The sequence below is a fragment of the Sylvia atricapilla genome, chromosome 9 (assembly GCF_009819655.1).
Source record: "Sylvia atricapilla isolate bSylAtr1 chromosome 9, bSylAtr1.pri, whole genome shotgun sequence".
Taxonomy (NCBI): Eukaryota; Metazoa; Chordata; class Aves; order Passeriformes; family Sylviidae; genus Sylvia; species Sylvia atricapilla.
Window position 1 is genome coordinate 16,009,105 of NC_089148.1, and position 13,420 is coordinate 16,022,524.

At 42.4% G+C, this 13,420-nt stretch overlaps 1 protein-coding gene across 1 annotated transcript in view; it reads left to right on the plus strand.

Annotated features, from left to right (window-relative positions):
- The first annotated feature begins 1,674 nt into the window (after positions 1–1,674).
- Positions 1,675–13,420, plus strand: part of ST6GALNAC5 (ST6 N-acetylgalactosaminide alpha-2,6-sialyltransferase 5) — a 72,583-nt gene continuing 60,837 nt past the window's right edge. The window contains exons 1-2 of the mRNA XM_066325074.1: positions 1,675–1,837; positions 2,461–2,682. Of these exons, the coding sequence (XP_066181171.1) occupies positions 1,772–1,837; positions 2,461–2,682 (288 nt within the window). The 5' untranslated portion in view covers positions 1,675–1,771. The remainder of the gene's footprint in view (positions 1,838–2,460; positions 2,683–13,420) is intronic.

The following is a 13,420-nucleotide window of genomic DNA, read 5'->3' on the forward strand; positions in this document are numbered from 1 at the left end:
CCTTTATCGGTAGATTTTTAAATCAGCCCGTTCTACCAAACCCCGTAAGTTTAATGAATTTGGTCAGACATACTGTGTAACAGATGTCTTACATACAGCCATGAGCCTAAATCATAAAAATGATGCTTCACTTTGGCACGGCAAAATATATATGAAAGGCTCAGAAAGGTCAGTCACCAGCAACCTGCTTGCTAGTAGTTGAGAAACAGCACTGTAAAATGCATGAGCTGCCTTTTGTAAGTCTCTTATAGGAAGCCTTGGAGAGCCACAGATAATTTGCTTTCAATGATTCATCAAGTTGACCCTTTGTTTCACTAATTTGAGTGTCAAGTGCAACCACATAATAAAGAATTACCAAGACCTGATAAGATTCTTCTTACATTGCTCTGTTTGTCTGAACAACTGGTTCTGTTGAAACCAATCCTACAAACTGCATAAAACAGCAAGTGTGTGTGCAACTGGCATCTTCTGTGAAATGACAAAGCGCGTTCACTGCGTTATCCGCTGGTGAACCACACCTTCATGTCTCTCTTTTCTTTCTTAAAAAGCATTAATTGCAGCATGCTGTGCCCATGCTAGAGATGGCATTTGTTTCACTGTTAGTCCTCCAGTGAATTAACAAGGATAAAAAAATGGATTTCAATGAGAATTCCAGCCTTGAGAAAAGGTGCTATTGTGACCATGGTTGAGTTACTCTGCTGATAGTTTTCTCCTTAATGTAATTTTTAATACTACATAGCTGTAGGTTAGGTGTGGAGCCATATATTAGAGCTACTATTTCGATGAGTAGTTCCAAGTGAAATAACTTCATGATTAGGAGACTTTTTTTTTTTTAATGCTGTCAGTCTAATAAGTTTGGAAGAGATCAACACTAAAAAGGTCTTTGTAGAAGGGGCAATTTATAAACGTGGAATTCCCTCAGCAAAAGATCTATGTAATTTGAGATCTGATAAAGTTTTCACAACTAAACACTACACTATTAACACAAAGAAAGAATAAAACTTTAGAAGGCTGCTTGGGAGAATGGGAAAATGTCCGCCCTCAGAAACCAGAGAGATGGCATGGGGAGCAAGTCTGTGAGATTTGATTTATAAGACGAAGAAAGCTTCTGTCAAAAGGGTTTGAAAGCGGTTGTTAGAGCTTAGGCAAGATTATGTGAAGGGGGTATTGTCGGCGCCGCACAAGGAGTTGAGGGCGTCGATTTTTTTACTAACGTGAATTTAAAGTATTGCCTGATCGCTGCCAGCTCCAGGAAACCCAGATAGCAGTGGGAGAAGGAGAAATTTTCCGCTAGGGAAAAATACAAATAATGTAACGTGAAGGTCGTGCCCAGGTACCACAAGCAGGACAGAGGCCTGTGCAGAGAGGAGGAGGAAGGGAAGAACTCCTGCCCCCGCTCCTGCTCGCTCGGGGTCGGAGAGGCGCCGCCCGCCCGTTGCCCGCCCGGTGCCCGCCCGTTGCCCGCCCGGCGCCCGCCCGGCGCCCGCCCGGCGCCCGCCCGGTGCCCGCGGCGATCCCGCCGCTGCCGCCCCCCCCGCGCCGCGGGCTCGCCAGCGGAGCAGCGCCCGAGCGGGAGGCAGAAGTTAAACTTCCACCTGCCCTGAAGTCGCCGCTGCGCCGGCGGCAGGAGGCGGAGGCGGAGGCGGAGGCAGGCGGGGCAGCCGAGGACCCGGCTCTGGCAGGCTCCGAGGGTCCGGCCGAGTGTAATTCCCCCCTAATCCCCGCCACGGCGGCGCTTCCCTGGCCGAGCCATGTCTGCGGCTTCCCCGCCATGCCGAGCCTAGCGGGGAGCGGGAGGACTGGCGGCCGGGAGGCGCACAAAATGAAGACCCTGATGGTAAGTGCATTGTTGGCTCGGCTCATCCCGGCTCCGGCGGCGGGGAGGAGAGCAGAGGAGCGGCGCGGAGCGGAGCTGCCCCGGGCACCCCGCACACGCTCCAGCCTTCGCCGGGCTGCGTCCCCGCGGCTCTCCGGGATCGCGCGAAGGCGACCAAACCTTGGTGGCAGCGGCCAAGAACTTTCCGCCTGCTTTCTTTTATTCGTGTTGCTCGTGGTTTGGGGGTTTTGTGTGTGCGTGCGTTTTAAGGAGCGTACAGAAAACCGATCTGCTTAAAGGACGAGGCTGGAGGTAGCTGGGCGGGGGGAAGCGCTACGGTCCCCAACACTCGTTAAAATGCACGAATGAGATGCCCAGAGGGGTCGGCGGCGCGGGGATGAGGCGCGGGGTAGCCGGGCGCACGGAGGGGAGAAGAGGCGAGGAAACAGGGCTGGGGGAGAAGGGGGTGGCACGGGAGCGGGCCGGCGAGGGGGCAGGAGGAGGACGGAGGGGCTTCCCCAGTTCTCTCCTCGCACTTCTGCCGGGTGTCTGGTGGGCGAAACTTGCGGGCGCGCCGGCGGGGGAGCGGCGGGCCCCGCGGCGGGGGGAGCCCGCTGAGCCGGCTCTCTCTCTGCCCCCCGCAGCGCCACGGGCTGGCCGTCTGCCTGGCGCTCACCACCATGTGCACCAGCTTGTTGCTCATGTACGGCGGCATCGGCATCGGCGGGGGCCGCTCGGAGCCGCGGCGGCGGCAGCAGCAGGTGGCGGCGGTGCCCAGCCGCCCGCCGGACCGCGGCCAGCGCCACCCGGCTCTGCCCGTCGGGGCCGGCCTCCTGGAGGGCTACATCAGCGTCCTGGAGCACAAGGTGAGCCGCCGGCCGCGGGACCGCCGCTCTCTCCCGGCCCCCGGGGCAGCCGGGACCCCGCGGTGCCCTGGCCTCCCTCGGGGGACACGGACTGCGAACGTGCCGAGCGCTCCCTCCTGCCCCCGTGCCGTGCCCGGTTCCCTCGGAGGGCCGACGTGCCCTCTCTGCCCCGCTGTCCTGGCCCGAGGGCAGGAATTACCGGGCTCCAGCCCGACCTCGGGTATTTGTGCAGCGCTGCTTCTCTTCTCCCGCGCACGGTAGGAGGTGGGGAGGGTGAAGTGTTTTGTTTCTGATGTTGTATGCTCTAGTTACAGCACAAACGTGCGTTTATGATCGTATTAGTAAGGGTTAAAGAATGAGGTTTATTTACAGGAGGGCAAAGTCAATAGGTAGGTGTTTATTCTTAGCTGATTTTGTCATAAGAAAAAAAAAAGTCTCCTGCACAAATGACCTTTTCATCCTCCTTCTGGGAAGCAGAAGTTGTCACCCGTAGTTTCCATTCTAAAAATTGGGGGCACTTCTTTAATGGTGAACAAAATTATGTCCCTCCCCTTGACAGAGGAATTACCAGACTGTACTGTCAAACTGTAATACTTGTTTAACAGAGATAGGCAAAACTTAGCTTTGATAGCTCACAGGATAGATGTAGTGACATAAAGTGAGCAAGGTGGCACATCCATGCCAAAGAGATACTCAAGCTTTAGTAAATTTCTCAGAAGGCATATTCTTCTGCTTTTTGTTTGGTGTTTGGTTTGCTGTTTCCACCTGGAAATTCCAAGGTCTTCCTCTTCCAAAACTGCAGATACTGTTTAGTGCACACACATCTTGCAGTAATAATTTACTTTAAAAAATAAGCAAGAGAAATGAAGATTCACAACTTTCTTATGTTTTCACATCCAGGCTGACAACCTTCTGAAAGATATGTTGTCAAACAAGTTACTGGGCTCAGTTTAGAGGTACTGTGTGAAGACTAGTGACTTTGATATACAGAGATTTTTATTGTTCCTTCTGGCGTAACTTTCTATGCAAGAGTTATCTGTAGGCCTCTTAGCACAGAAAAATAGCACATGATGGTGCCTTGTAGGCTTTATTTGCTTTCTTACATGGTTCTCCTGGAAATTCTCAAATATAATGTCTATAGAAAAAGCAAGTTTGGCCATGGGCTTCCTATTGTCTGACGTGTACTCTTGTAATTCTTTTGTTCTTGAACATGACTGTAGTGATAGGTGCAGATATATGTGCACATGGTTTTTATATGCAGCAATAATTGAAAAGACATCTGTGGGTTATTTGGGATGCATGTGTGAGTAGCCTTCTGATTCTGATAATACCTCACACTGGTTTCTCCAGACTCATAAACAGCCCTCAGTAACAGGCCATACTTAAAATCCTGTTATATTATTTTCCAGGGTAATTTTAATGTTTCTCTGCGTGTTGGAGAAAGATGATCCTTTGGCTTTTTAATATATTGTAATATGGTCCAAACCCCACAGATACTCCATTTCTGAATATCATTTCACACAGTTCATGCCTCACAAATATAATCTGCTGAAGGTTTAATAACTTTTCTGCCTAACTTCTGTGGGTCCAAAAGAATATTGTGCTATCCCTGCTGTGTTCCCAGCTTGCTTTGTCTTATTTTAATGCACATGAGATCATGCAGAGAGCTGTGCCACTGTGGTATACAGAGCAGTGAGGACACTGCATTACCATAAGGAGACTGGGGACAAAGGGGCTTTGTCTCTTAATGTATTTATTTTTGTAATTTAATTTGGTAGTCCATGTACTTGTCATGGATTTACAATCCCAAAATACACAGGTTTCATGCGTAATAAAAAATAGAGAATGCAACAAGTCACAAGAATTCCTGGTTTAGAAAAAGAAGAATGCAAAGTTGGTGATGGTAAGAAGAGGGAGAGTGATAGCAAGAACTGAGGAATGGTGAGATGTTCAGAGAATGTATGGTTTGGGTGGGAATTGGAAACTGCAAAGAAGACAGCTTGAATAGCAAGTGAAGTGAGGGAATTAGGGAAGTTTTAAGGAATGTGAAGAGAGCTGCAAGAAGAGCAAGGTAAAATTGTGTAGCTGTGAAAAGGATGTGATGCTTGCAGTGATAGGGAGGTCTGGAAGGAGATGAGAAGTATCTGTTATGTGAGGACAACAGGCTTGCAAAGGTAAGGCAGGAATGAGTTCAGCAATGGTACATGTTATTTTCATAGCACAGGGGTGATGGTGGGAAATGACAATGAGTGGCAAATTTTTCACAGTATAGCTTCCTTAATTTCTCCTTCATCTTAGAATTATCTGTCAGGTTGAATGACCTGAAGCTGAATGACCATTATACAAAAGTCATCCTTGGTATGTGTTCATGCATGAATGACAGGTAGCAGTAGCCTGAATGTCTGCATCATTCTTGTGCTTATTTCTGGGTCCCATAATTTGCTTTAACAGGAAAATCTCCTTTCATGTTCATGGTGTTGTACCCATTCTGGTGCATTTAATGAGAATAAGTATGCACATATATGTAAAAGCTGTATGACAGGTACTGAAGTTAGTAATTTGTAATCACAACGTGAGTATTGACATATGAGCTGTGTAAGTATATGGTAGTAAAGATGTTTCTCTTCAGGGATAAAATTTAACAATTGTCCTCATTGTGAAATATCATGTATTACAAATGTCTGTCACTACTAGCAATACAGCTCATTTAGTAGTGCTGGATGATCATGTATGGAGACTATTTGCCAGAAAATCTGGGCACTTAGTACTAAGTAACAATGATTTTGAAATATAGCCTGCAATATTGTAATTACCAATTATTTTTCTCCTTTCATTTTATATTCACTAAGAATTGTAGTTCCTCATCCATACTGTCAAGATAAGCAGGCAGTCTCTGAGAATACCGTAAAATACGTCTTTTCTTTTACTGGGTTGAAGAGGCTTTTTGCAGGAGTTTCTAGTCTTTGCCTTTGTTGTTTCTGCAAGCCCATTTTTCCATGAGTCAAGCATCAGAGATCAGAACCTCTGTACTTAGCTTTAGTAGCCTTTCGCAGTTTAGCAGCGTGTACTTAATTTTTGTTGAGCTGAATTCTTGGAACAAAAGAAATCATAAACGCTGTGGATTCGGATATGCAAGTGGATTCTTGTCATTTCACCTCTGCATGTCCCAGAGTAACAGCAGTTGACAGACATTGTTGATGGATGTTTGAAAAGAATAAAGAGTATCTCTTTTTGTTCCCAATCACCAGATGTTGTATCCTAAAAAAATCTCATTTTTTGAACAGAAAATATGGTTTCCTGATAGTTGTTATTGAGAGGTCAAGGACTGAAACAAAGTGAAGAAGTGGCGGGTTCTACTTTGAGGAGCTGTTGCTTTCTGTAGAGGCGCATTGAGTGTAGCACGGCTTAGCTACTGCCTCTGCTCTGCAGTTAGAGAGGACAAGAGTCCTGCATTGTCAAAGTGACATCTTTCATGAGCTCTTGGAGTGTTATCCTGAAATTAAAGAGGTTTTGTCACTGGCATTGAGGGAAGCAGAATTATGCTCTTCTCTGGGGAGGCATGGGGATAAGCCTTTCTGTTGATTTATGATAGCACTAGCAAGAAATTACAATGCTAATATTTTTAAAGCAATTACTGCATACAAATAAGAGAATGTTAATGAAAGTAGGAAACCTAGCACTATTCCAGAACTTGCAAGAAATAAATATTTAACCATTATCTTATGATTCTGAAATGAATGTGAGAACATGTCTCTGGATAGTTAAAAAGCCTTTTACCCAGTATTGACTCAACAGTTGGTGCTGCAAATAAAATATGAGTTTGTCATGTATGTAATTGAATAATATTTCAAGCCATCAAAGATTTTGCTTCTTAGAAAATAAAAAAAATTAAAATCAATCCTGCAGTCAAAATGTATGATTTGTTAGAAACACTTTTAAGTACCTTAAGAGCAAATGGAGATCAACATGACAATTTAAGTGATCACAATGATTTCTTAATTTATGATAATGTGAATTATCACATGCAAAGAAATCTTGGTGATCCCTCTAAATTAATGCAGATCAGAGAATAGTGTAGTTAATGAAGTATTTGAAGAAGTGTAATTCTGCAAATAGTGCTGCTATAGCTCCTTAATCTCTGAATTGCAAAACGTTGCTCTTGGGTGAAACTGGTTTTTTGGATACTAAACTTTGTGGGAATCTTGTCATGTTTTATATTATTTTTAGTAATTATTAAGTCAAATGGGTTTGAAATTTGAATTTTTACCTCATTGGACCAGGGACAGTTTGGGGAGCTTTACTAAACCAGCTTTCATAACTAAACATAAAGATGTGAAGAAATCAAATTATTTTGAAGGTATTAGTGTTTTTAAATGAATTTATCACAGAACCATTATGTATCTTACATCAAAACAGCTTGTCTTTCCTGAGGTGGGATCAAGCCCACAGAGTTAAGTAAACCATGTACCATAATTTCATTACATGTTCCTATTTGGCCCTGAAATTCTTACCTGCAAAGGAAGGAACACAAACTTTATTACGCAATTAAGGATTTGATGAAGTTTTTATTATGTGAGAGATCCACAAGGGGGAGACTTTATTCTAGAATAACCTTGTTGGGGACACTTCCATCTGTCAGAGACTTAGGCAAAGGTGGGAGTCCAAAATGCCCTTTGCTCAGTGCTCTCTTGACTTCCTGGCTTTTTATGTATTTAGGTACCATAGCTACCTACCACTCATAAGCTGTAGGTTTCTTTAAATCCTTATAAAATTGGCATCTTAAAAAAATATATCATGACAGTCAGGGAATGTAACTGAATATCATCATACAGAGAGCAGAGACAATTGTTTTTCCAGATTTACCCAGCTTTTGAATAATGACTGTCCTGTGCTTTACAGTTTCTTACTTTTGAGCTACTGCAGTAGTGTGGTTTTTCAGACTAACATTCGTTTTGATGATCCTTGTCTAAAATTTTTAGCAGTTTCTGTGTGCGCTAGCTGCTCACACAGGGCAACAGAGGCCACAGCAATGACAGCAAATTATGGTACATTTTCCTGTTTTCCAGGTTGCTTGGCATCTCTGCAGGAAACCAGTAGCTCTAGAAAGACACTGCTTCTACTTAGAATATCTTGAAATATTTTTAAATGTTTACATGTAGGTATTAGGTGCTGTGCAGTTTATACATTTATTTTATGAAAAAGGGTGTGTTTTGTAGTTGGACACATCTTTTGTAGAATTATGACTACAGTGTTTGCTTGAGAGATAAATGTTTGCTAGGATAATAAGAGAAAGTAATATTTTACAGTTAACACTGTATTGCCTAATTCTTTCTAAAAGAAGTGCTGTTAAAGATGAGATCTAACTAGCAGGGATGGTGAGTCCAGGCAGAGGTAGGATATGTTGCTTTAAAAATCTTCTCAAAAGAGCACAGGTACTATTAAATATTGGAATGTCCCTGAAAAGTGAAAGATGCTTGGTGCGCATCTAGTGCATGATGTTGTTAATGTTCATTCATGGAGTGTGATGGATAAAAACCTACCCTAGCACAAATTAGCCATGTTCTGATCATTTCCTGGTGATTGGGAAGATAAAGGAGAGACAATCATTGTTGTAATACTGAAAACAAGAGAAGGTTTGGGAGTTTATACCAGGTGAGGATCAAATAGCCCTGTGCTATTTGTGACATTATGTGATATAGCCTTATTCTTTCATAGAAACTGAAGCCAAAAAGATTATTTCAGAGACTGTATCACAAGATATTGATTCTTTATTTCAGAACAAACATAAATAGTAGGTAGTCAGGTCAACAGTTGATGCAGAATTGTGTTTTAATTTCCTTACATTTTAAAAAGTCACATCTCAGCACAATATCTGATACCATATATTGGTCATGACAGGTTATCTTATTTTTGCAAGTGACCAAGACACAGTGGGGTGGTGGGTTTTTTTTGTTGTTGTTGTTTTTTTCTTTTTTTTTTGTTTGTAGAATAAAAAACTGCAGAAGCATGAAGATGTTAATTTTTGCACTTCTTTTTTTTTGACAGATTCTGGATTATATGAATTTTTCACAAATTATCTTGATTTGTGAAAGATGAAGAATTAGTAAATATGCTCTTTTCCGTTTTTTGAAATATCATACATATAATACTTTAATATGTGGGTGCTGCCTGTTTCCCTCACTGCTTCTTTTGTGAACATACAAAATTCTTAACTCAATGTATTTGTGAAATACTTTCAGGCAGGGAATTGGTAAAACGTTGTCTGCTGGTGAAATTTGTCTGCTGGTGAAATTTCTCTCATGCAAAGCCCCTTAGTTCCTTTCCTCTTCCCTTTCAGAATTAATTTCAATGACCACGTTGGTATTTTTAGTATGTGTTGAAGTGTATTATATTTGATAACCATTTAAAGTTGCTATATTGTGCACTTCTTTTTCACGTGATCTTTCACTGTGAGCATTTTAGGCTATTTTCTTCTTCCTGTGAAGACAAAGTGTTCTTTTGAAGGTTTTTAATCCTTGGTGGAAGCAAGTCTGAACTAAATGAGATTTTCAATGACAGGAAATGTAATTTTTGCTCACAGCTGATGGATATCTCTCAATAGAGGTCCTTAAATTCTCCCTTTCTGCTTGTCCTGGGGCATAAGTGGATATTGAGTGTCATCCTAACTATGTGATATCCTCAAAGCAGTAGATTGCAGGTAGTTTCCTTTTCCCAGTGACCTTCCTTTCGAGTTTAACCTGTATTGCTCTGTAACACTCCGTGTGCACATCCTTGATGCTGAGGTGGCATTGATACAAAGAACTCAGTGCATTAATTGAACTTCTAATTAGGGCAATTATGATCAAATCAGCAGTCGTTTGGTGCTGATATAAGCAGATGTGACAGCACAAAAGCTACTTTGAAGGTGAGGTGAAGCACCGTGGTCTTTAACCTCACTCTTTTCACCTCGTCCCTAAGTAATCTCCATTAGAAATCACTCTTTCTCTAAGACTTAAAACCTGAAGTGCTAAGACCTGGTTGACTACTAAAGTTTGTTGTCAGCTGGAAAAGCAAGAATTTTCAGTTCAAAAACTGCTATTAATTGTTCTCTATTGTCATTCTGAAAATAGCCAAATGCAGTTAAAACCAGAAGTCACATAGGGAGTGAGGGAATGAGTCAAGGCTGAAACTTTCTGCCTTCAGAGCATCTGTTTGTAACAGAAGTGCAAAATAGAGGTGGAAAAGTGGAGCTCTGAGGTGTCCCTTGATAGTCTGTATGAAAGACAGAGCTGGGCACTGAGGAACATGTACACTTTGCCGTAGGGAATCCAGCACATTTGAACTGGGGTTAGAAAAGTCTGGTAACACTTTGTGTCTGGGCTGTATTCAGGGTGACACAGGAAGGAGGAGAAGCACAGTGTGTTAAATACATGCAAGAATGAATACTGAATCCTTCCTGAAAACTTGTGAGAGAAGTTCAGAGTAAGATTGGGCTATTGGAAAACACAGAGGGGGGAAACTGATATATTTAATAGATTAATAGAGTATTTTTTTTACAATGACAGTGTAGTACAAAGAGTTCATTGTCCAAGATAAGGGAACAGTAATGGGTTTATGTGGTATACAAGCAGCATAGATCAGGTTTTCTTAATTCAGATTTAATAATATGGACTGTTGTAAGTAACATAGAACAAGAATATATAAATGTGTGTCTTCTTGTTGAATACAACACGTTAGGAATTCATTGCAGCTGTAGAAAAAATTTCCATTACAGAGTGGATGGCTTAGTTAGAAATAACCTAGAAGAGGAAAATGTTTCTCAATAAACATTCAGTATATTTGGAATATACATTTTTGTTTAGCAAATAATATATTTTGAATTTAGTATGTTATTAGCATCCTCAGGTATTGGCATGATGTTAATATTGCAGAAACAAAATACTCTGTAAATTTTGTACTGTTAAAATATATCTTGCCCATGGCTATAGCAAGTCATAAAAGTAGATGTAATAACACTCAGCAGAGCATCAGTCTAAGAGTTAGCTCTAAAGAAAAGAAAAATTCCACAGTGCAAATTTGTGCAACTATACATCTGTACCAAGCCTTGTGCACAGCGAAGTTAAAGGAGCTATTGTAATGTTTAAGAAATGGCTGACTGAGAAACAGGGGTTTAGATGCCACATTCATCATGTGAGTATGGGCTGCTTACCAGTTTGCCTGCATGAGGTTAAAACCTTTTCTCCCAGTTTGAGATACCAGGCTGTGCTTTTTAGGCAGTGACATGAGTTACAGCCAGACTCATTCCCTTCTAAACTTTCTTGCCTGCATTACTGTTCTCTGTGGATAGACACTTGTTCCATTTCAGTGAACTTCACACTTGTTACTTGTACAAAACAGCATCTGAGGAGGCATGTAACTACAGAATCCTAGAACCCTACCATGGTTTGGCTTGGAAGGGACCTTAAAGATTATTTTGTTTCACTCCTCACCCCACAATGGGCAGGGATGCTTCCCACTAGACCAGGTTGTTCGAAGCCTGGTAGCATCTGGGATTCTTCCAGGGATTGGGCAACCACAGCTCTGGACAGCCTCTGCCAGGGCCTTACCATGCTCATAGTGAAGAATTTTCTTCTAATATCCAGTCAACACCTATTCTCTTTCAGTTCAAAGCCACTCCCTCTTGTCATAGGATACAATGTTTCTGCCTCAGCTCCACTGTATTTCATGTATAGTACACACCAAAATTAATAAAGTGAGTGATGTAATAATCTAAGAGCATATTTTAAACAACCACAGTTGACACGGGGGCCAGGAAGGTAGCGTGTGGCCATGTGCAGAGATTCCAAGACTGGGCCAGTAAGTCTGCCTAGTGTACTTTGAGCAACCTTGTTAGCTTGAAAGCAGAATAGTTACTCTGTATCCGAGAAGTAAATCCTGGTCTTTGGCAGCCACATTTCTTCTGGAGCTGGGCAATCTCTGCACTGTGCTTTCTGTAGCCTCTGGAGGTCAAGATACGTGGAAGCTACATGGAGTTCCTGGGGAATGGTGGTAAAGACACACCGACAACACATCTGGACAGTTCTCAAGTGCAGTGCCAAGGACTGAAATTGCATTTGTTATTCTAGCTGTTCTTTGACTTTAGCCATCCAAATGATGTACACCTTGTATTTGAAGAGACTGAACCTTTGGCCACAGCAAAGACACGTTCAGCAATCATGGTTTCCAAGACTTGCCCATGGTTAGTATGAGAAAGCTTTTGGCCAAATACGTGGAAGCAGTGCTCTCCCAGCTTTATCCCCAGTCTCTGTGCAGAGTTCAGAGGCTCCCAGGGAGTATGTGCTGTTATACAACCTGTGCTGTCCCTTCCCTGCTCTCCTCCAGCTTTCAGTGTGGCATCTGTGGGTCAGTCCTTCTGACACTTGGCTTAGTTTCATTCGTGGAGATTAAAATGATGTCACATGTGCTCCTAAATTTGTTTGCTCTCTGTTTTAGTCCTAATGCTACTGTAAAATGGTTAGTTTTACACATCTCAGCGTATTGGTTGACTCTAAAATAGAAACATAAAACCTCAAAATACAGCTAATGTCTGAATGCAGCTGCCAAAGCAATGCAGAGTTAGCACTGCCTGTCCTTGCTCAGCTCGGCTGCCTGTGCCTGGATAATTGCAGGTGAACTCCTTTTTTAAAACACAAAACATGACAAAACACTTCATGTTTTATTTAGGTAATTTCTTTCTTAGGGTTTATATTCCATAAAATGGTCATTGTTGATATTATAGATAACTGTCTGAAATAAATTTTGAAAATAAGATACCTATAACAAGGTCACTGCTATTCCATTTGTTCACCTGCTTATGTATTCTCTTTGTAACACTGCTCCAGATTTCTTTCTGTTTTTAATAGTGATTCATGAGCCTTACAAAGACTGAGACAGTTTGTTATAATATTGCTCACATTCTCCATGAGGACTACCTCAGCCATGAATGGGACTGTACATAATACCCAGCCCTTCAGTGAGGGTTTTCCCAGTGCCAGCTGACATGATGTCTAAGCATATGTCAGGATGGGATTTTGCCAGCAGACGGGAGCACGCTCTGCCCTCCCTTTGAGCAGCTTGGAGATGCACAGGCTCTGCTCTGGCAGCACAGCCACTGCAGTTTGCCTGTTGCTAAGCCAGAACTAATAAGCTTGACTGAAAAGCAGGGTTTATTGTCCTGGGCTCAGCATACATGGTGTGGTTATGTAGCTTTCCCGTGGAGCTTCTGTGAGTCCTACAGTCAACTCCTGGGCAGCACTGGCTGTGGTTGGCTGTATGGAGTATTTGCTTGCATCTCCCAGCAAAAAACTGCTGGTCTGTGTCCTTATGGCTTCCTAACTCTGGTCCAGAGGAGTATTTTTAGTCCTCTGCCAAACTGCCAGGAATTTTTTTGCCTTATATGTTTGGAGAATATAATTCAAAGTACTCTTCTCACTTAAATTTTGGTCATTAGTTTGCCACATGTTTAGTACACTTAAGAAAAAAGACTGTTTTTCATAATTTCTTTCTTGTACTGCAGCCTAATATGATAGATGGTGTTGTGAGTCAGGTTTTCAAAGTTTGAAATGAGACACTAAATTTGGTTCACAGAGTGTGATTTAGTCATCTGAGTCACCACTTACAACAAAATCTGCTGTTTTCACTGGGCAGATACTTGCTGAAGAAAAGATTTTAATTTCTTTGCTTTACAAAATCATGTTTGAGCATGAAGCTATGTGGTTTC